This window comes from Thunnus thynnus, chromosome 10, assembly GCF_963924715.1.
Source record: "Thunnus thynnus chromosome 10, fThuThy2.1, whole genome shotgun sequence".
Taxonomy (NCBI): domain Eukaryota; kingdom Metazoa; phylum Chordata; class Actinopteri; order Scombriformes; family Scombridae; genus Thunnus; species Thunnus thynnus.
In genome coordinates, this window is record NC_089526.1 from 12,374,379 (window position 1) to 12,396,868 (window position 22,490).

At 41.2% G+C, this 22,490-nt stretch overlaps 2 protein-coding genes and 1 long non-coding RNA gene across 3 annotated transcripts; all 3 read left to right on the plus strand.

The window, feature by feature from the left end:
• Positions 1 to 12,757: 12,757 nt before the first annotated feature.
• On the plus strand, positions 12,758 to 15,971 carry LOC137190659 (meprin A subunit beta-like). The gene is made up of 9 exons (XM_067600180.1): positions 12,758 to 12,845; positions 12,966 to 13,083; positions 13,192 to 13,370; positions 13,818 to 14,036; positions 14,155 to 14,318; positions 14,431 to 14,653; positions 15,007 to 15,447; positions 15,563 to 15,727; positions 15,934 to 15,971. Exons 1-9 carry the CDS (start codon positions 12,758 to 12,760, stop codon positions 15,969 to 15,971), a joined length of 1,635 nt encoding a protein of 544 aa, XP_067456281.1.
• A 105-nt stretch (positions 15,972 to 16,076) lies between these two features.
• On the plus strand, positions 16,077 to 16,578 carry LOC137190585 (uncharacterized). Its single transcript, XR_010930244.1, has 3 exons — positions 16,077 to 16,170; positions 16,314 to 16,376; positions 16,463 to 16,578. It is a non-coding gene; the product is annotated as an uncharacterized lncRNA (long non-coding RNA).
• Positions 16,579 to 21,207: 4,629 nt separating this feature from the next.
• On the plus strand, positions 21,208 to 22,314 carry LOC137190660 (uncharacterized). The gene is made up of 2 exons (XM_067600181.1): positions 21,208 to 21,319; positions 21,491 to 22,314. The coding sequence occupies exons 1-2, from the start codon at positions 21,208 to 21,210 to the stop codon at positions 22,312 to 22,314; spliced, it is 936 nt and encodes a 311-aa protein (XP_067456282.1).
• The last annotated feature ends 176 nt before the right edge of the window (positions 22,315 to 22,490 follow it).

Below are 22,490 nucleotides of genomic sequence, written 5' to 3' on the forward strand. Positions count from 1 at the left end.
CTAGTCAATTCAGTAATTAGATCACACACTGTAGAACCAAAGATGTGTTGCTCTTAAAATCAGATTATTTCTTATTTGCTTCAGTTTAAACAAATATAATGTTTGTTTTTGATGGTGCAGAATTCTTTCCCTCTAAGAACTAAAATTGTGCAACCTCTTATTGTTGTGAATATACAACACAAAGCTTTATCCTCCCACTATTGACAGTGCCACCATCCAACGTGGAGGGTCAGAGTCCAATGACAATACTGCATACACACTCACATACGCACCCAACATTCACAATGCATATTTGTTCCTTGATAACTTCAAAACAAAGAGATAACATAAACTGCATTGAAAAAATGTGTATTGGACAGTCTTGAGATATCTCACAAGGTAAACCATTAATTATAAATGTGACACCAGTGGGTTTTATTTGAAGATAGAAGGATTGTGTTTTGACAGAAAATTGCTTTTGTTTTTGACTGATTTGCTCTCTTCATAGAGCATAAGGCCAAAGTGAGTAATGCACTCTGATTCATAACAGTAAAAACCTGTTTTGCGAGTATCACAGTTCTTGCAAATACATCATCTATACACTTATAAATTAGTACTTTGTTTTGTCTATAACTTCCTGGAATTCAGTCTGCCATTAATGTAACTGCAGAATTTTAAGGTGCTACAATCATTGAGACACAAATTAGTCAAACGACAGCAAGGCTCAGAGAGGCTTTACAAATGCAAACCTGATCTCACACACACAGAAGGACTATTCACTATTCACACTGCATTAACAGTCAAAACAGTCAAAAGGCATTGTAAGGCCTTGATCCCAACGGCCACTTTTTAATACTAGAGGCCAGACGGATGTCTGCCCCATTCAAAGTCTATGACACAGACCACTGAGGTGGGAGTTGTTTGTGACGCAGGACTTCCTTTGAACAAGACACATCTTGTTTTTGTTTGTTTTTTTCATGCTAGTGAGAAACAGAGATTCAGTCTTGTTTTGATGTAGATTGGAGGTTTTTACTGGACTATTGCATTCTGGTTTGATAAGCAGTTCAGTGCCCGTGGAGATGAGAGATTTCTGTCTCATGTTGTTTGGTCATTATAAATCTGCTCAGGCTGTCTTGTTTATTCCACCTTGCTGTCCCTTATGGGCTTTGCTGGTTTCAGACGAGGATGGTTACTAAAATAATGGGGAAACTTTATTATATAATACAGTTCAATCAGAGATGTGCTGTTTCCACAGATTACCTTAAAAATACAATCTTTAGTCAACAGCTCTCTTTCTAAAAGAAATGAATACCATAAGCTTCAATAAGGTAGTATATTTTGGAAAGCTATTGTATTTGACTGCCAAATAATGTAATGTAATTTGTTGTTGTGTTGAATCTTGTACTTTGCTGTTCATACAATACAGAAAGTGGCTCTGATAGAATCTAGAGGTTTGATGTGTAAAACACACTGGTTTCAACAGAAAAAAAGGTCAGCTGTAGCAATGGTGGTGGATTGGGTTGGGTTATTTGTAGAGTTGGTGGTTCGATCACCAGCTTCTCCTGTCCATGTGTCAAAGTGACCTTGAGCAAGACATTGAACCCCAAATTGCCCCTGATGAGTGTTTGTGTAGTGAAAAAGTTTAACTCCTTTTGGACAAAAGTGTCTGCCAAATACATGTAATGTTATGCAACACAAAAGAGGATATCAGTGTTTGCTATGTCAATACAAGAGGCTACACTGCCACTCAGTGGTGAAACTGTGGCAGAGCAGTGTAAAGACTTGAGTGTGAATCATATATCTCTGTCTTTTTTATTAGTTTTTTGAAGGGCAATGTAGAATAAATGACTGGGTACAGGTTCAGTTGTCCTACTTAAGTCAGATTCAGCAAGTCTGAAATTAATTTGCAATTTAATATTCTGTATCAATCTGTATCAATCCTGAGAACTTTCAAGCCAACTTCAACACTTTGTTGAATATAGGCTGTAAGGCGCTACATTGGTAATCAAGGCATCTTTTATCTGCAGCCCTGCAGCTAGTTCTGTCCTCATTCTGTAATTGTTGTTGTCATTCATCTGGTGTCAAAGCAGGATTTATTACTAAAAAAATTAAGCCATAAACGTCATTTTGAGGTCAGTGAAAAACCTTTTCACACTATTTTGGCAATTCATTCTCATTGCAAGTTATTCTTTTTCATTTACTTTTATCTTTATACCAAAGAAAAATATCAGCCTAGAGCCTTAAAATAATGTAATTCAGGCAACACAGGGATGCTTTTAGCGTTTTGTCATAATCATTCATTCATTAGTCATGTTGACAAAGAGAGAAACATTCAACTGAATTTGTAAATGCTCTTAATTCTATGTTTGACTTCAAACAGTGACAGCAAAATCTGTCAATACTGTGAGGCAACAGGGCCAGCAATCAGAAATACCTAGAAATTGCATGACAGTGTTTAAAGGATAAAAGCACATTTTCTTAATCAGCCTCTTACTATGAGGGATGCGCTCCAAAGTTAGAGATATTTTGGTTGTTTAACATGACAGATTTTTGTATTTGTGTTTTTGTCTGCATTCTTCTCACTAGTTTTAGGTGGGTAGGTGATGACAGTTGTGGGGTTGTTGGCTTATGTTACCACGGGCATTTAAATCTTAACAAACAATAAAAACATTCCCAATGAGTGTTTGACTCTGAACTCTAAATAAACAATACTTAAGGATATATTTTTCCAAACTTTACAAATGCCCTGTGGTATTTTCTTATAAACAAACTGCACCACATATCCTTGAGATCTAACAAATGTGCTGAATGCATTTCTTTCCTCATAAAACATTTGGAAAGCAGATTTATTTTGAACATTTTAAAACCTGCATTGTTTACACCTGTAGATCAATGAAACAGTGTGAAACCATTGAAAATGTAATGCATCACCAATGTGCTTGTGCAAGAGTATGTGCATGTTTTGTTTGTTTGCATGCATTTGCACAAGTATGCAAAATATGTAAGGTTTGAAATGGTTTTAAGCATACAATGGGAAGTATGTGAATACAGGATATCTCAAACATAGCTAAGACAGTTAATTGTTCTGTGTGTTTCCTTTTTGTTAGGCAATAATGTGCTTTACTTTAATACAAAATGTCTTAATTCAAAGTTTTTGAAACAGCAGCACCAGATGTTTGCTCAAGACATTATAATATAAAATTGTTATATTTTTATAATATTGATCAAGTTCAATTTCAGCATGATTTAACATACAAAATGAAGGCAGAGACTTAGAGCATGTGTAAAACAAATTCAGTCTAATCAGCAGTCAAAGGACATGTGAGATAGATGAGAGATGAGATGAGAGACACGGGCACGTGTCAAGGAAGGTGAATGCATATTTGGTGGTGTTTGCTTTGAATGGATGTATGGGAATGAGATACAAAATCATGTTGAAATGATGTTCACATACTGATTTTGACTTGATATCATATCTCGACACACCTCTCTGTGTGAATGTAATGTTCTTTTACTTCTATCACGTGTCAGTCACTTTGAAAGAGATAAAAGGTCAGTTTGCAAGGAAAAGCAAAAACATGAACATGATTTTTTTACCAGCTCAAAAAAAAAATTTGAACCTGCAGTGTGGAACTTTTACATATATATGAACGTCCATTACATTCAAGCCCTTGCCAAACAAGTTCACACAACGCTGCCAGGTAAACTTCTCTGTATTTCACAGTATACCAGAGTTTTTAATCGGGATTGACATCCCCGCGCTGGCCGGATAAATGCATACTGCACATGCTCTATGGGCAGAGCATGCGCACTAGAAACTTCCGGCTAGCTCACTGCTAACTTGAATGAGGGCAAAATAATTCCATCGTGTGGCTCTCCCAGACTTTCCAAATGTTATCGGACCAAATGGATCAAATTCCGATAGTGAAACGAATCATTTTGCGAGGGTTGTGTGACACTCAAAACAATTTATCCACCGTTTTACAGCCACAACAGTAGCGACAGAGTAGGTTACGGCAGAGCTTATGACGTAAACTCGTGTCAACAGTGTTTTGTAATTACTCTCACTGCCAGAGGGGGGAAACAAAAGTCCCACACTCCAGCTATATCATGGTTTTATCAGCTTGCTCCTTCATGACTTCTCCTAATTTTATGATAATTGCTTATAAATATGATTTTGATATGATGACATGTTTCAGAAAATTACACATTAATTCTGGTTGGAGTTTCAGAGACCTCAGGAGTTTTATAACAATTTATCTATAAGACAGGTTTAACAGAAAGTTAGACTTAGAGCTCTCTGGGGTCTGATTAAAGCAAGACTTTGTAACTTCTGCTTAGCAGCAGCAACAGTGACCTCTGCTGCCACAAGTGGTAATTACAGGATGCTAGTGCATTTAATTCTGTTTATATCTGAGCAGTGAGGGTACCACACTATAATAACTCCCTGCTAATGCTACAGTTGCAGTCTAGACACAGGGTTACTGCTGTAACATCCCTCGCTGTGCTTCTGGCTGATGTTATTTCCGTGATCATCAACATCTAAACTCACAGCAGTTGTGTGCTAAAATTAACTAGTTAACAGCTAGCGTTATACTGACCGACTTAGATCACGAGCCACATCATCTTCACACACCACGGAAAACACAGTCCGGTGGCTGCTAGTATGTATCTTAGTTCTGTTGATAACAATATAGTCACATATTGGCGAGATAACAAGTGATTGTAATTCAGTGATTTGGCGAGCCAGCTGTCGCTTATTAGCTGAACACCCATCTGCACGTACACAGAACTGGAGTTACATCCAGGTAACTACTATTTCTCAGTTACGTAGTGCAAAAACAGGCAATCAGGATGCTGACTGGGAATGAAAAAGGCACCATTGTCCCTGTTACAAGTCAGTGTATCATCAAAATGATTTTGAAGCTGTAAAATAGTTTAAGCCTACATATAAGTAATCGCACTATGTAGAATAACATACTATATATTTCTTTGTATGTGAATGACTCCTTAACAAACAACATGAATACACCAGTCAAAAGTTTGGACACACTTGAGAAAGTGTGTCCAAACTTTTGGACTGTATATGGTAATGTATACATTTTATAATATATATAAAACATTAAATATTTCCTTATTTAATAACAATGTTTTGTGGTCATTTCGTGGTCATTTGTGGTCAATGTATTTTGTCACCTTCATCAAATGAGAGAGCCTGTTTGTGGACAGAGTTACCACTTCAGTACTTTTCTACCTATTTAAAGGGGGGGGAAATTGTTGTGTCGTGGTTTGCATACAAGATATCAAGACTGAGGACCCAGAAGCAGAGTCACAGCCAGGACAGGTTCAGTTTAAGAAACTTTACTGTGAATAACGGTAAAATACACAAGTTTATGAGTGTAGATATCTCAAACAAAGGTAGCAGGTAATCAAGAAATTAACAGGAGCTGGGCAAGAACAAGTAAACAGGTAAAGATTCAGGTTCCAAATTCCATAGATATGCAAGGACCTGGGGGAAGTGAGAAAGGCTGAAGGAGGACAGCAAGACTTAATGTTGATTTCATATTTGAGAATATTATTTTTACACATACAGAAGAAGGGTCTGTGGGACCCTAAACGACAGGACATAAAGTCACCAAACACATAAGTTAAACTATTGTTCAACACGATATTGTTTTCTGATGCAGGACTTTCTTTGAACAAGTCACACTTTGTTTATTTGTTTTCTCACTCTCTGTAGATTAGAGTTACTGGATTATTGCATATCTATTGTCACCTTAGTTATTTGTCAACTAAGATGACAGGTGAGCAGACTATTATCATTCTCTCAGTCTTTTGTCTGGTAAACTGCCTGGTATGTATGTACTTTTATAAATAGCACATGCCATCACTTACACTGAACTCCTCTTCCAACAACCTGTTCCTTTGTATTGCAAAAATTTGACACTACGAAGTAATACATTATCTTTTTATGCCTGTGAGGATGCTTGCTAGCATGATTTCAGTATGTTATTAGGACAAAGATGACAATAAATCTTCTTGTTCCTCCTGTGTGATTTCAAAGGCTTGTGACTGGAATATCGAGAGATCAGTTCAAATGGGAAATACCTGCCCCATATGTGTCGGATGAGACATTGTCTCTGTTCTGATATTTTAGCCGTGAGAAAAGAGTAGAGTAGAACATGATTAACTTGTTTGCTTTGCTGGCTCATTATTAAATTGTACGTTCTCTTGTTTGCTCACATTGAAACACAAACCTGAGTGCCAAAGGGTTTATTCTACATGCTTTTGCTCAAATACTGCTTAAGACATGCATTGACTTCAAACCCAATTAACCCAACTACATCTCAGTCATCAAGCTGTCAAGCATGAATTTCCTCATGCACCTAACCCAGCTGTATCTTAGTCATCAAGCCGTCGACCATGAATTTCCTCATGCACCTAACCCAGCTGCATCTTAGTCATCAAGCCGTCGAGCATGAATTTCCTCATGCACCTAACCCAGCTGCATCTTAGTCATCAAAGACGATGGGTGGGTCACAATATCACTTGAAATAATGATGATATATTCTTTGGTTTTAGTTGTTGATCTTATTATTAATCTGCTCTCCTTTCATAAACTTTTTTTGTAGATATAATACATTTTATATTTTGACATGATAAATTGTTTTCATTTAAGGAGATGAGGTTATTTGTATGAACCCAGTCTGGGCCTCTCTTTCTTCACCTGAACAAGTTCTAACAAATCTTTTTTTTTTTTCTTGTGGTATGAATGACACTAAAACAATTACCATGGACACATGCTTTTCTTGTGTTTTGTTAAGGAAATAGTTTGACATTTTGAAAAAGATGCTTATTTGCTTCCTTGCCAAGAGTTACATGAGAAGATCGATACTACTCTCATGTCTGTACAGTAAATATGCAGCTACCAGCAGCAGCCAGTTAGCTTAGTTTAGCTTAGCTTAGCAAGACAGTGAATGAGTATATATGCCAAAATGTCTAACTACCCCTGTAACTTACCTGTTTTATTTGCCTTTACCCACCATTCTGTCAGTAGATGTTAGTCATACATTGGGAATCAGTGTCAAGGAGACCAGAGTGTCTATCTTGAATAGTGGTGTGATCACATTGTTGCTGTCGAGCATGAATTTCCTCATGCGCATGGCTTCTTGCTTGAACAGTCTAGATGCGACAGAGATAACTACGTAACCATTGTCTGGGAAAACATTGAAGAAGGTCTGCTTAAATATTAACTCAGTTCCAATTACAGATGAGTAGCTTTTGGAATAAGATTTTTTATTTATTAACACACAATTTGAAGGAACACAATTTCGTAGAGCACAGTTCAGAATACACTTCTACAATTGGCACAATGTATGACTGACTATACATCTGTGATGCGCTTATGGTAAAGACACCTTTTCCAATAACCAGCAATGGTTCAGCATCATCACTAATCTACCAAAATGTGATTGGTCATTGTGATTGGACACCTAATTATACAATGTTATCTTGTGATTTTTGCATTTCTGTTGACGTGCATGTAGCGACAACTTGTGTTTTTTGTCTTTTTCAGCATCTGCCATCACCTTTTTGGAGTCATGCAGCTTCAAGAATTCGAGGGTGTGCAATTTGACTCTTTGTGCTGCTGTAAGTGTCAGCTGAGAGAGAGTCAGCGGCACAAAAGCTGGGCCTTCCACTGACAACACCAGTCTGAGTTCACATAGGGATAGGACGGGTCAACTTGCATGAGAAAACAAGTCTTCATTACAAGTGATCCATATCTTCAATTTGAAATACATTTTAGTTTTTAAGGTCTTATATATAGTCTGTAATCTTTCATCTAATGTTGTTTTTGTTGTCAAAAACACTGCTCCCTCAACTAATTGCTTCTCTTTAATGGGACAGCTGCTGTGCAACATATCCTTTTATTCACCGTAATCTGAAACTTAATTATCCTCATCAAAGTGTTTATTTACACTTTGTTCTAACTTCTGTTTCTGTGCTCCATGGACAGCAGCCATATGATAGATTTACAATGAAGAACCAATGAGAATGCTAATTGGCAGTTGTTGCAACTGAAATACAACATTATTGTATTTTCATTACATTTACAGAAAACCAGAATCTGCTCTTGGAAATGGAACTCATACGAGGGAGTTATCTACACCTAATATTTTAAAGTTATAAATGTCACCCCAGAGGTGTATCAGCTCCATAACTTGACAAACTCTCCTGTGTAGATGAAATAATTGTTATTAAAATGTCATCAGTACAGTTTGCTGTGTACACTGATTGATTGTTAAAACATTTTTATATATGCAGGTTTTATTTGATGCATATTTCATGATCTTGGCAAATAAAGTACTGTAAATATCTGTGGGTATTAACAATGCTTGGCCATGCGTCATTTCAGCTGTTCTGAAAAAGGTGAACACTCAATCCGATCCTGTCGGCATGTTTGGATAAGTTACAGTGAAGTGAAACCATCACCCATTAATGGCACTTTTGCCATCTTCTATTAATCAGCAACAGATTGTTCTTGTAATAAGTACACTTAGTGAAAGGTCAATCTTCTTACAAAATGTTCATCAATATTTTAATGTTAAAAGCTTTCTGACATTGGTTCAAGTAAAAGCTCATGAGTATAACTATAAATATGGAATGCTTTTTTCTATCTTTATTTATAGATTTATCAAGTCTTCCACTGAACCGTTCAGACTTTCAGACAGATGGGAGCCTATATAAACCAACCGTAAGAGACACAGCTGACAGACAAATACTAATAAAAACAATAAACAATAAGATTTGACTAGGCAGAGCCATGGTTGACAGCATGCCAAAAAAATGTGGAAAATATAGAAAAGCCTGTCGTTACAAAACCAGTACAAACTACCTCCTCTGATTGGATGGAAAACAGTAGTGCTGCAACATCATTCCCATCTTAATTTGCAGTTACATCTGTACTGGGAAATATTCCACGTGTTTGGCTGTGCACCTGAAACTAACAGACGTTTTGTGAGAATAGGCAGAGTATGAAACGCATCACTTTAATAGTGTGACGCATTTCTAAAAAGTAGTTTCATTGATTTGCATTACCTCAAAACAACTGTAACATAATATATACCATTCTAAGTATTATAACCGTTTATATGCTGACACCCTCAGTGGCCCTGATGGCAGAAAGCCTGCCCACGACACACTGAAAATATCACCCTGCAGATTTGTACTGTAGATTACATTTCTCATTATACTACTTTTACAGAAAAATTCTTTTTTGCATTTCACTTGTAAATTTTTTGAGTATTTATGTTTTAAGATGATGTTGCAACTGAAATTTAACCTTCCCCTGAGAAGCAAGGAAGTGATTTAATTAATAATAATAACTAGCACGCATGTTACATTCTCCTTTTGAGCCACACTAGCTGGTAATAATTATTTGACTGTAAGGGAGTATAATTATGCTAGAAATTCCAATGGAACATGAAGGTATGATGTAAGTTTTAACATAACATTACCTTTACGAAAGCCGCACTAACCAGTTGGGGGACTTCTGTGGACAGAGGAGGAATCTTCTCACTCCCCTCCTCACTTTGCAAACAACAACACATTCATTCAGAGGTGATATTTTTTGTGCAACCAGTGACAGCCATATTTAAGCCCATGCCCCTATTTTTAGGTTTTTTTCTAGTTTCGTTTCAAATTACTTTTAATTGTCCAGTTGTGACAAATGAATTCTGAGTGGCATACATGGGTTGTCCAATTGGTTATTTAAGGAGGGACAGTTGGGTTCATTGTCCCAGGGTTAAGGAGTGGTGGTAACTGTAACTATTTAAAAGCTTTGTACTTCCTATAATTAAGTATGTTTTTCAAGTAGTCTAATACTGGCAATTCCACTTACAGTACTTTTTATTATGTATTTTTTGAAGATGTATTAGTAGCAAAGGATGGTCACTTCTTTCAAGAGCATCATTGAAATGAAGAAGGTTGGTTGGGGTGTATTAAATGTTACAGTCAGGATGCTACACTGGCCCCTTAACTTGAGTAAACTAATATTTACTCAAAAATCTTTGTTAAAAGGTTTAATTAGGGAGAGTTTTTAGTCCATTTGTCAAATTAAGATTTATGTTTATTTACCAGACATCTCAACATGGGCAAGAATTGTAGTTTTTAACACATGTGGCAGTGGAATTTGTTGGTTTGGAGATTTTATGATACTTTTTATTCAGAAACATAAATAATCCTTTCAGAAAGCTTATGGATACAATAATAATTGAATAATTAAAACTATAGCTACTTTAGAGTAATCTGTACTATAAACAGATAGATAATGGGTACATTTAGATAGAAATACAAAAAATGAAGCATAATAATAATAATAATAATAATAATAATAATAATAATAATAATAAACAGACATGTATACATACACATACACGTGAATACTACACATGTATGTTTAAACACTTCCATCCAGTCTTTGCGTCAGCCATAAAAAAAAAAAATAAAAAAAAACTTCCTGTAAGGTCATAAGATTCTGTATAGATCAGTTTATACATATACTGTCCAAAATTTGATGGCAATCCATCAAATAGCTGTTAAGATATTTCAATTAGACATGTTCTGTCTCCTTTACACGTTATTTTTCAAAAGATTGTATATGGATTGTTCTGTTTGACAAAGGTTTTACCTTCTGTTGGGGTCTACTGTCTTAACTGCTCATTTAGTTGGTTGCCTAAGTGTACTGAAATTTACATTCTTACACAGCCCACAACACCCATTCATTTTAGCAATCTAGTCTGAATAGGTTACCTTTGGGTTAATAAGCAATCTTCGTGCCTCCAACAATATGGGCTCTGTAAGGTAAGCAGAGTGGTGTCATTTTACTGTTTTTTTACTGTCACTAAAAGTAGATCAACAGGTTGAAGGACTTCTGTCACAAAGTACATAAAGGTGAGAACACGTCACACCAGAGGTGCACTCACTCATGTGAAGAGAAAATGTTAGTTTAGAAGAGATGCACAGGTACAATGAACACAAAAACCTTTTCAAATTTCCTGCTTCAATAGTTAAAGGCATTTCAAATGTTCACCTTTATTTTACTAAGTTTTTGGTGCACATTTTTGTCAAAGTCTTTCTCATCTTCACACACAGCTCTCAATTTTGCTTCAGGCACTAAATGAGTAATATTTGTCAGACAGTAATATGCTGAATTCTTTGACAGCCTAAAGGGGAGTGTAGTTCCAATCTTTAATTAGTGAGGCCTTTTATGTTTGTGGAAGGACATGTTTGGTATCCCAAACTACTCTGTGTCTTCACTTGAGTAGGAGTTTTTGACATATTAGGTAGAGTTGTAGCTTGTACAGTAGATATGGAAATTGAAAATCTGATAATGGTCTTAATACAGGAACAAAATTTAGGAATCCTTTGAGGAGACTAGTGAATTGGTGGAAATAGCAGAACAGATCAAAAATAGACAGCAGAATGCGACTATAGATTCAAGAACTGAGGATTTTTATTTATGAGGCATTTAGATGTGTCGATATTTCAATTGCATTTAGTCATTTTTATTTATTCATTGTATTTATTTCTAATACTGTATATTCCAATTGTCGATCTTTACCATTTTGTGGACATTCATTCACAATAATGTATAACTGCATAATTGTTCTGCTGAGCATACTTCACTTTGCCAAGGTAAGTACATTTACTTATTTGTATTATTACAAAAAGTAGTATCTTTGAATTTGAATTTACTCTATTTAGATACTCTCTTTTATTCATTTTCAGTCTTTTGAGCCATTGTTAATAGGTAAGGCTTTTTGTTTTTAATGAAATAAAATCAAAAGCCAAAATGTTATTGAAATATCATTAATATTTAAACAATCTGTTGACATTTGCTGTTATGGTAAAACCATATATAGAACAGGAATAACATAACTTTGATTTGGAAGGTTGCAAAGTGGGCACCTCTTACATATTTAAATCAAAAGATAGCATAATGCATACATACAATAAAGAGCACAAATACAAATGCAGTGTAAGCTGGTCTAAAAAAAATAGAATGTATTTTTGTGTAAATCTCACAATGTAATTTGTTTTATTCTTAAGATATCGATGATGAGGAGGACTTGGACATAACTGAAATAAATGAAGGTAAGATGGGGTAAAGATTTTAGTTGTTTATATACTGCATGTAAATATATGAATGAGATACTATATTTCTTGCCTCCTCTGGAACAGTAACCTATAGAAGTACTGGCAAAGAAAATGCACAATTAGTTCATGTGGTCTTTCCCCTCTCCCCCTCTCTCTTTCTCTCTCAACCCAACTGATCAAGGCAGATGGCTGCCCACCTAGAGCCCGGTTCTGCTCGAGGTTTCTTCCCATTAAAGGGGAGTTTTTCCTTGCCACTGTCGCCAAGTGCTTGCTCATGGGGGAATGTTAGGTCTCTGTAAATTAAAGAGTACAGTCTAGACCTGCTCTATGTGAAAAGTGCCCTGAGATAACTTCTGTTGTGATTTGGCACTATGTAAATAAAACTGACTTGACTTTAGTAACAATATCCTGCAATGTACTGTTGTAGTTTTTGTCGCAGCTTTCAGTGACAACAGCAGACATCTTTTTGTTTACCTTCCAGGTTTGGATTTATTTGAGGGTGACATTATGCAAGTAAGTAATGAGCACCACTTTTTATATTGCAATATTTTTTTACTGGATAGCTTGTTGGGTTTGTGTCTATTAATTTAATGCCTTTACGTCTCCCAAGGAAATTAATATGAAAACAAGGGTTGCCAGGAACGCTATTTTAAATACTGAGCAGCTGTGGGACAACCCTGTTCCTTATGTATTAGAAGACAACCTTGGTGAGTTACACAGTAGTCTGTAGACCCTCTCTATTGATAACTGTTTATACATTGCTGAGGTATGATCAAATCAGAAAACCAACTACATGCTAATAATGATTTTATTGTCTATGAGCACAGATATGAACACTAAAGGAGTCATTCTCCAGGCCTTTGAGCAGTTCCGATTGAAGTCATGTGTTGATTTTAAGCCCAGACAGTCTGAGGAATACTACCTTACAGTCAGAAAGGATGAAGGGTAATTCTGTTTTTCCATACACATAATCTACTAACTTTCCACTGTGGCAATCTAAACTTCAAATTGATTTACTCTGTCTACTATGTGTCACTTCTCTGCTCTCTGCAGGTGTTATTCTTATGTTTCAAGGATTATTGAAAGTGGCCAAGTTGTTTCCATTGGTCATCGATGCGATCGTCTCGGCACAGTAGAGCATGAGTTTCTCCACGCTTTGGGCTTATATCATGAACAATCAAGATACGACAGAGATGACTACGTAACCATTATCTGGAAAAACATCAAAGACGGTTTGAAATCAGCATCCCCATCTTTTAAAGCATTTGTCAGATATACTTTGCCATAACAATATTTAAAAGCAATATTAGACCTCAAAATTTAAGGCTCATTGTTTTTGGTTTTAACAGATTTTTCTTAAACAAAAAATATATCTTTAATTTCTGCTCTGCTGCCAGGAGACACTATTCACAGCAGTTTACAGTAAACAAGATCCCTGTGTGACTAACACAGCTCAGAAGTGCTTCACATGATTAAAAATGAAGTGAAAAATAGAAGCAAACAGCTTAAGCTGCTGATTATAAATAAGAACCTGCATAAAACATTGGCACTACAAAACAATTTTCAGAGATTTTTGTATTATTGATTTTTAAATTCTGATTTCAGTTTGGATATGTTATAACCAACAGAAAAAATAAATATCTTTAAACCATGAATGTCCATGTCTGCTTGGTCAACAGGATACAGAGATAATTTCCAGAAATTAACCCCAAGTTCTAGTACAACATTTAATGCTCCATATGACTACTTATCAGTAATGCACTATGGAAAAAGTTTCTTCTCCAAAAACTCGGGAATCACGATTGCCACTAAGCTACCACAGTACCAGGACAAAATTGGCCAGCGAATCGAAATGAGCCAAACAGATGTCTATAAGTTGAATCGCCTTTATAACTGCAGTAAGTTGACACTGCTCGCATGATAATGAGAATGATGCACTTCCTCATTATACATTACTTAAAAAGACATGTTTTAATTGTGTCTTATTTGATGTATGTTTTTGCTGTGTGACCACAGATGCATCAGTTTCTTTTATGGAGCATTGCAACTTCTCCGATGTCGACATCTGTGGGATGAGCTATTGTGAAAAAGGCTTGACCAAAGGTTGGAAGAGAGTGAGCACTGCTGCTGGAGGACCTTTTACTGACCACACCAACCTTGATAAGATGGGGGGTAAAGAACTTAACACTAACTTTCTGAAGATCTGTCCTAACAAGCTAGATATTAAGTTCAACACCTGCTATATCAAATAAAACAAAAATTGGCTGAAAAATGATCACACCTAAACATTCCCCAGGTTATTTCATGCATATTAGCACATCATCAGGTAAGGAGGGAGATTCAGCCTGGCTGGAGACCCACAGGATGAGCCCCTCTAGGGAGTGTCATGTCCAGTGTCTCCAGTTCTTCTACTACCACAGTGGGAGTGAATCGGACCAGCTCAACATCTGGATCAGGGAGTTCCAGGATGAGAGGGACTCTACAGGAAATCTCCGCCTCATGGGTCAGATCACTGGTGAGGAAAACAGAGAGATAATTAGAGAAACTGTTTTCTATGTAATATGACATGAAATGCTTCTTTCAGAGTTGATGGGAATGTCACTAGTTTTGCAGCTGTTTGATCATAAATCAGTATTGGGAAAATCAGGGGATCTCTAAGGTTTTTACATAAATATCTATACAAAATTTCATGGCAGTCCTTCCAATGGTTGTTGGGATATTTCAGTATGAACTATCTGTGGATTGACTGATAGATTGATTGCCATCCATAAAGCCTTCCAGCTAGCATGACTAAAAAAAAACAAGTCAGAAGCAAAAAAGATGAAAACTATGAGCAGAAATTGATAAAAGCATTTATTTCCCCTCCAGGTGAACCAACCTTTGATTGGCAGTATTACAGGGTTCCCCTGAATGCTGCCAAGCCCTTTCAGGTTGTGTTTGAGGTGCATAATGGAAATGAAGACTCTTCGGGAGGCTTTTCCATTGATGACATCAACCTGTCTGAGTCTGAGTGTCCACATAATATCTGGCAGGTTGAGAACTTTGAGAGGCTTTTGACAACCACTGACTACAACTCTTACCTGTACAGCCCTCGGGTGTATTCTCCAGAAGGTTATGCTTATCAGATGGTAATTGCTTTGCGAGAAACTTTTTTTGGAGTGTATTTTCGCTTAGTGTCAGGTGACTATGATTCAACACTGGAATGGCCTTGCCCATGGAGGCAGTTGACCTTCATCATGCTGGACAAGAACCCTCACATTCAACAACAGATGTCCAAGCAGATCACTCTGACCACTGATCCATCGAACAGTAAGTCTTCATTAGAGATATCTCCATGTTCTACCATGATGGATAATCATTTGTAATACTGTCACCACTGACATGTACATATCTGTAAGGAGACATGCTTTATGTTTTTCTGCAGCCACATTTGACAACCCTCGTACAGTGGGAAGACGAATTAGAATGAATGAAGAATCTGTATATGTGAACCCAGCCTATGGGCTGAAATCATTTCTATCTCTGGAGCAAGTTAGGAGCCAAGACTTCCTGAAGGGGGGTACTGCTGTCTTCCTCTTTTCAATGAAAGGTTTGCTATCATGTCTCATCTTGATCAGATTTATTATTAACTAGATCTTTGGTGCTGTAATGGAAAATTTCACATTATTGATTCAAGCTAATAGCCTATTGTTTCAATTTAAATATCGCAGATGTGAACTGTTACATCTACTAGTTGTAATTCTTTTCTCTAATATACAGTTATGCAAACTTCTCTTGACTTTTTTCTCTGATCAGAAAAAGTAACCACGTTGTGGTGGAAACCGCACTCTTAACCCAAAAATCTATAATCAAGGATCATTTATCAACACTGACCTCTTTTTTCATTTTGATATTGTGGCTTTGTTTAAATCTTTGCACATTTTCTCAAGACATTTCCAGTCTGCAGCATAAAAGCACTCTGCCTTGTCCAGAACTTCTGCCAAGCAAATTTACAACAACTTCCTCAAACAACTTCAACCCGTGTGACACAGGGTAAGTTCAAAAAGCTTTATGAAATTAAGTGTTAAGTGCTGAGCTAAAGTGTACTTTTAAATATCATGGAGATCTTCAATTAGTAAATCTACATTCACATTTAATATTCAACGCTCACATTTACTGAGTTTGTGATTCTTTAGACCAAACATGAAAGCCACGTCACGCTAAATCAGCCTTTTTCCAAGAGGACCAGCCCCATAATGGTAAGTTTCCCTTCGCTCATGTTGTGGAATTGCTCTGAATGTATTTTGCTACTTTATCTTATGATGTTTTTGTTTCTTACTTTTAGGAAATACACAACAGCCATCAGAGATTCTTACATAACTCACTCATCAGAATTCCTGCCTCTTCGTGTTTCCTGCCATTCAGCTACCTGCCGTACATGAACCCAGCAGTAAATGGAATCTGTAGAACAAACTCAATCACCTGCTAATAAAAAAAGTCCTTAAGATGTTCAGTTTTTGTGTGTGTGTGTGTGTGTGTTATGTTTGCCAGCTGTAAGTGTGCATACAATTTTTAATTCTAATTTTACCTGTTTCTTCAAATTTGGAGCTGTGGAAGTTACAAAGGAAAAGTTCCACAGTTTATTGTGGACAAACATCTGTGACTTTCAGTGCAGTCATTTCTATTCCTTTGAGCTGTGTTTTTTTATAAATTTTTTGTAACTGTCAGTTTATTCTGTCAAAAAATCTAAGAGCAATTGAGTACAATGCAGTGCATAAGGCAAAACAAGTAATTTAGCCAAAAAATGGTAAATCAGAAACAAAGATTAAATAAAATACTTAAGGATAAAAATATATATAATTGCTTTACTACCCCACTGATGTATTGTTTATCATGTATATTCTACTCACTGTTAAACGTTATACCTGCTAAACATCAGGTTGTTTGCATTGTCAATGTGAGCATGTCAGCAGTGCCTATAGCCTCAAAGAGCTGCTTAGTCTTGTTTTAATCTACCATGGATCCCCAAAATAAACAGACAACCTTACTGATGCACCCTCAATAAATTTAATAAATGAAAAAATCTCAACCACAAAACTTAAGTTGAGTTTGTGGTAAGAAGTGTTCAGAACTTTAAACCTCACTTAACATTTACTTAACATAGATTCATTTGACTTGATTGTCAAGTTTAATTACACAGAAAGATAGACGTTGACATTTCTGTCAGAGTCTGCTCTCCCCCTCACCTGTTGCTGTGGGAATCATCCAATCATTCAGTCTCACTCTCTGCTCTGCCACACCCCTCATTAGTTCAACCACCTTCACCTGGCGCTCCCACCTGCTCATCATCTGCAATCAGCCAGTATATAAGCTGCCTCGGCCCACTCCCTCCTTGTCAGATTGTCTACGCTACTATGCTCAGTCATCTTGCTATCTTCACTGGACTGCCTTCCCGGTTTCTGATCAGCTTGTCTTCGACCATCGCCCCTCGTCTCTGCCCTGGTAAACCCACCAGCCTTCTGTCCCTGACTCTGAGTTCTGCCTGCCTGTTCCCTGGTCTTTGTCCGCTGTGGGAGTGGAAGATCAGGGTTCAAAAACTGTGTTTCTCCGACCGTGCTAATATTGCCCTGACATCGTGTGAAATAAAGACTGCAAAGTTTATACCCGTGTCATTTGTGCTGCTATTGGGTCCAACCTATACCCGTTACAGTACAATCTGACCAATTATGGATCCAGCGCACGAACCCTCACCGCTGAGTCGCCTTGAAAGGATTGAAGGTGTCCTTCAACAACATGAGGCCATGATGACAGCAGCAGTGACTGAAACCAAACAGGCAGCAGCAGCCCACGAGCAGGCGCTAACAATGTTAGCTGGACAGCTGCAGCAGTTAACAGCCCTGCTAACCCAAGCCCCTCAAGCCTCTGGGGCTGCTTTTCCTCCTGCTCCGCCTGCTACCGCTCCTGCACTTGCTCCAGCCCCTTTGCCACCCATGGATGCCCCTGAGCCCCAGGTGGGAATCCCGGAGCGCTACGAGGGTGACCGAGAGACCTGTGGCCCTTTCCTCACCAACTGCTCTCTCTTGTTTGCTCTGCAGCCCCACACCTTCGCCACTGAGGGAGCGAAGGTTGCATTCGTCATCAACCATCTGACGGGCAGAGCTCGGTTATGGGGGACAGCCGAGTGGGAGAGACGGTCACCAGCCTGTGCTTCCTTTGACCTGTTTGCCACAGAGCTTCGCAAGGTGTTTGGCTTGGATACCTGTGGTCTTGAGGCAATCGGAGGTCTGATTGGACTGAAACAGGGCGAGAGAACAGTGGCAGACTACTCCATAGACTTTCGCACCAGAGCCAGCCGAAGCAAGTGGAACAACTCGGCCCTCTGTGACGCATTCCTCCACGGGTTGGCCGACTACATCAAGGATGAACTGGTTTCCCATGACCTGCCCACCACGTTGGATGGGGTGGTTGAGTTGGCCACCCGCATCGACCTCCGCATCCAGGCCCGGCGACGAGAGAAGCGTCAAGGGGGAGGCCATCGCCCTCTGCCGTCCCGCTCCCATAGGGGTGCCGTCGCAGCCAACTCTGCCTCCTCCTCAGCTCTGCAGACAGGGGATCCTGAGCCTATGCAGCTGGGACGCACCTCCCTCACCCCAGAGGAGAAGGAGCATCGCCGTAAGGCCAACCTCTGCCTTTACTGTGGAGCAGCAGGGCACTTCATCTCGAGATGTCCAGCAAAAGCCAGGGCTCATCAGTAATGGGGGAGATCCTGGTGAGCCCAACTTCCCTAGTGTCTCCCCGTCCCCAAAGAGCTCTGCTCCAGGCCCGGCTCCTCCTTCCGGACGGTCCCCACACCATGGCTACCTTCATTGACTCTGGGGCTGATGCCTGCATCATTGACGAGGAGCTGGCCCTTCAGTTGGGGCTCGGGCGGGTTCCCTTGCCACAACCAGTTCCCGCTAGAGCCCTAGATGGACACATCTTGGGCAACATCACACATCAAACCTCCCCTGTCCATCTGCTGCTCTCTGGCAACCACCACGAAACAATCCAGTTTCACATCCTGAGCTCACTCCGTCTGCCTCTCATCCTGGGGTATCCTTGGCTCCGTCTTCACAACCCTCACATCGACTGGGTCACGGGGGCCATTCAAGGGTGGAGCCCCTCCTGTCATCTCAGGTGCCTGCAGCAAGCCTCCTTGCCACTTCACTCCCCCAGCCCCAGCTCCTCGCCCGATCTCTCCAGGGTGCCGCCGGAGTACCATGACTTCTGCCTGGTCTTCAGTAAAGCCAAAGCCACATCTCTGCCTCCGCACCGTCCCTACGACTGCGCTATTGACCTCTTGCCTGGGACTTCACCCCCCAAGGGGCGCCTGTACTCCTTGTCTGAGCCCGAGAGAAAGGCCATGGAGACTTATATCAATGACTCTCTGGCTGCGGGTCTCATCCGTCCTTCTTCCTCTCCTGCCGGGGCGGGTTTTTTCTTCGTGGAGAAGAAGGACAAGACCCTGAGACCCTGCATTGACTACCGAGGGCTAAATGACATCACTATCAAGAACAGGTACCCGCTGCCACTCATCTCCTCCGCCTTCGAGCTGCTCCAGGGGGCCACCATTTTCACCAAGCTTGACCTGCGCAACGCCTATCACCTTGTCCGCATCAGAGAGGGAGACGAGTGGAAGACGGCCTTCAACACCCCGACAGGGCACTACGAGTACCTCGTCATGCCATTCGGCCTCACCAATGCCCCCGCCGTCTTCCAGGCCCTGGTAAACGACGTTCTTCGAGACATGCTCAACCGGTTCGTCTTTGTCTACCTGGATGACATTCTCATCTTCTCCCAGTCCAGAGATGATCACATTCACCATGTCCAAGCCGTCCTCCAGCGCCTCCTTGAGAACTCCCTGTTTGTTAAAGCTGAGAAGTGTGAGTTCCATGCCTCCTCAGTGTCCTTCCTGGGGTACATAGTCGCAAAAGACAGTGTACAGATGGACCCAGCTAAAATCTCTGCCGTCACCTCCTGGCCTGTTCCTGAGTCCCGCAAACAGCTTCAGTGCTTCCTGGGCTTTGCCAATTTCTACCGCCGCTTCATCCGCAATTACAGCTCCGTGGCAGCTCCTCTCACTGCCCTGACCTCCTCCAAGGTGCCTTTTCAGTGGTCACCTTCCACTGACAAAGCCTTCCAAACTCTCAAGACACGGTTCACCTCAGCACCCATCCTTCAGATGCCCGACCCTAATCGCCAGTTCATTGTGGAGGTGGATGCCTCTGATGTGGGGATAGGGGCTGTCCTGTCCCAGCGCTCTGCCACTGACCAGAAGCTCCACCCATGTGCCTTCTTCTCTCGGCGTTTGTCGCCTGCCGAGAGGAATTATGATATTGGCAACAGGGAGCTGCTGGCGGTGAAGATGGCTCTTGAAGAGTGGCGGCATTGGTTGGAGGGTACCAAAGAGCCTTTTCTGGTCTGGACTGACCACAAGAACTTGGAGTACATCCGATCGGCTAAGAGACTGAATTCCCGCCAAGCCCGTTGGTGCCTGTTCTTTGCCCGGTTCAACTTCACCCTCTCCTACCGCCCTGGGTCTCGTAATGCCAAGCCCGATGCCCTGTCCCGGCAATTCCAGAGAGCGGAGGAATCTGGAAAGGGGCCAGAGCCCATCCTCCCTGGGTCCTGTCTTATCGCCGCAGTGACCTGGGACATCGAGGAGAGGGTGAGAGCAGCGGCTGAGGGACAGCCTGGTCCCAGCTCCTGCCCGCCAAACTGCTTGTTCGTCCCTCCAGCCTTGAGGTCAGAGGTGCTGCAGTGGGCCCACTCCTCCAAGCTCTCCTGCCACCCTGGTGCTCGACGGACACAGCACGCCCTCCTCCAGCGCTTCTGGTGGCCCAGCTTGAAAGAGGACACCCAGGACTTCGTCAAAGCCTGCCCAGTCTGTAATCAACACAAGACCTCCCGCCGGGCCCCAGCAGGACTTCTGCAGCCTCTTCCTGTTCCCCACCGCCCGTGGTCCCACATCTCCTTTGTGACTTTGTGACAGGCCTTCCCTCTTCTGAAGGCCATACTGTCATCCTGACCATTGTGGACCGCTTCAGTAAAATGGCCCACTTTGTGCCTCTGCCCAAGCTCCCTTCAGCCAAGAGAACTGCTCAGTTGGTCCTGCTCCACATATTCCGTCTTCATGGCCTCCCTGTCGATGTGGTGTCAGACCGTGGGCCTCAATTTGCCTCTGTTTTTTGGAGAGAGTTCTGCAGTCTGTCCTCCGGCTTCCACCCTCAGACCAATGGGCAAACGGAGCGCATGAACCAGGAGTTGGAAACGGCCCTGCGGTGCATGGCCTCCCAGAACCCCTCCTCCTGGTCCTCACAGCTGTTGTGAGTAGAATATGCCCACAACTCCCTCATCTGCTCTGCCACCGGCCTCTCTCCTTTCCAATGTGCATACGGCTATCAACCACCGTTGTTCCCCACCCAGGAGAAGGAGGTTTCCTGCCCGTCTGTCCAAGCCTTCATCCGCCGCTGCCGCAGAACCTGGCTCCGGGCCCGTTCCATCCTCCTTCGGTCTGTGGACCGCTACACTGCCGCCGCCAACCGCCGCCGCACCCCTGCACCCACTTACCAAGCGGGTCAGCGAGTGTGGCTCTCCACCCGAGACCTGCCCCTCCATGTGGAATCCAGGAAGATGGCACCTAAACACATTGGACCCTTCACTATACAGAAAGTCATCAACCCTGTTGCAGTACGGTTGAAGCTCCCGCGCTCTATGCGCGTCCATCCAACCTTCCATGTCTCCAAGGTGAAGCCGGTCCATGACAGTCCCTTGGTCCCTGCAGCACCGCCACCACCTCCTCCACGCATTGTTGACGGGGGTCCAGTCTACACGGTGCATCGCCTGATGCGCTCCCGCCGGCGGGGGAGAGGCCTTCAGTACTTGGTGGACTGGGAGGGGTATGGCCCGGAAGAGAGATCCTGGGTTCCTGCTCGTTTCATCGTCGACTCCAACCTCATTGCTGATTTTCATCTGTGTCATCCTGACCAGCCAGCTAAGATGCCTGCCCGTCGGGGAGCCCGCACTTTGCCTCCACCAGACCGGCCTCTGGGGGACCGTTCCTTGGGGGAAGCTACAGATGATGGAGAGTCCTTCCACTGGACCCCCTCCGCCCACCCGGCTGAGGAGGTGGACTGGTCCGACTCCCAGGAGTTGTAGTCCCATCTCCTGCCCTGTTTATAGTGCCTTTTTAGGGATGTCGGGAGCCATCCCTTGAGGGGAGGGTTCTGTCAGAGTCTGCTCTCCCCCTCACCTGTTGCTGTGGGAATCATCCAATCATCCAATCATTCAGTCTCACTCTCTGCTCTGCCACACCCCTCATTAGTTCAACCACC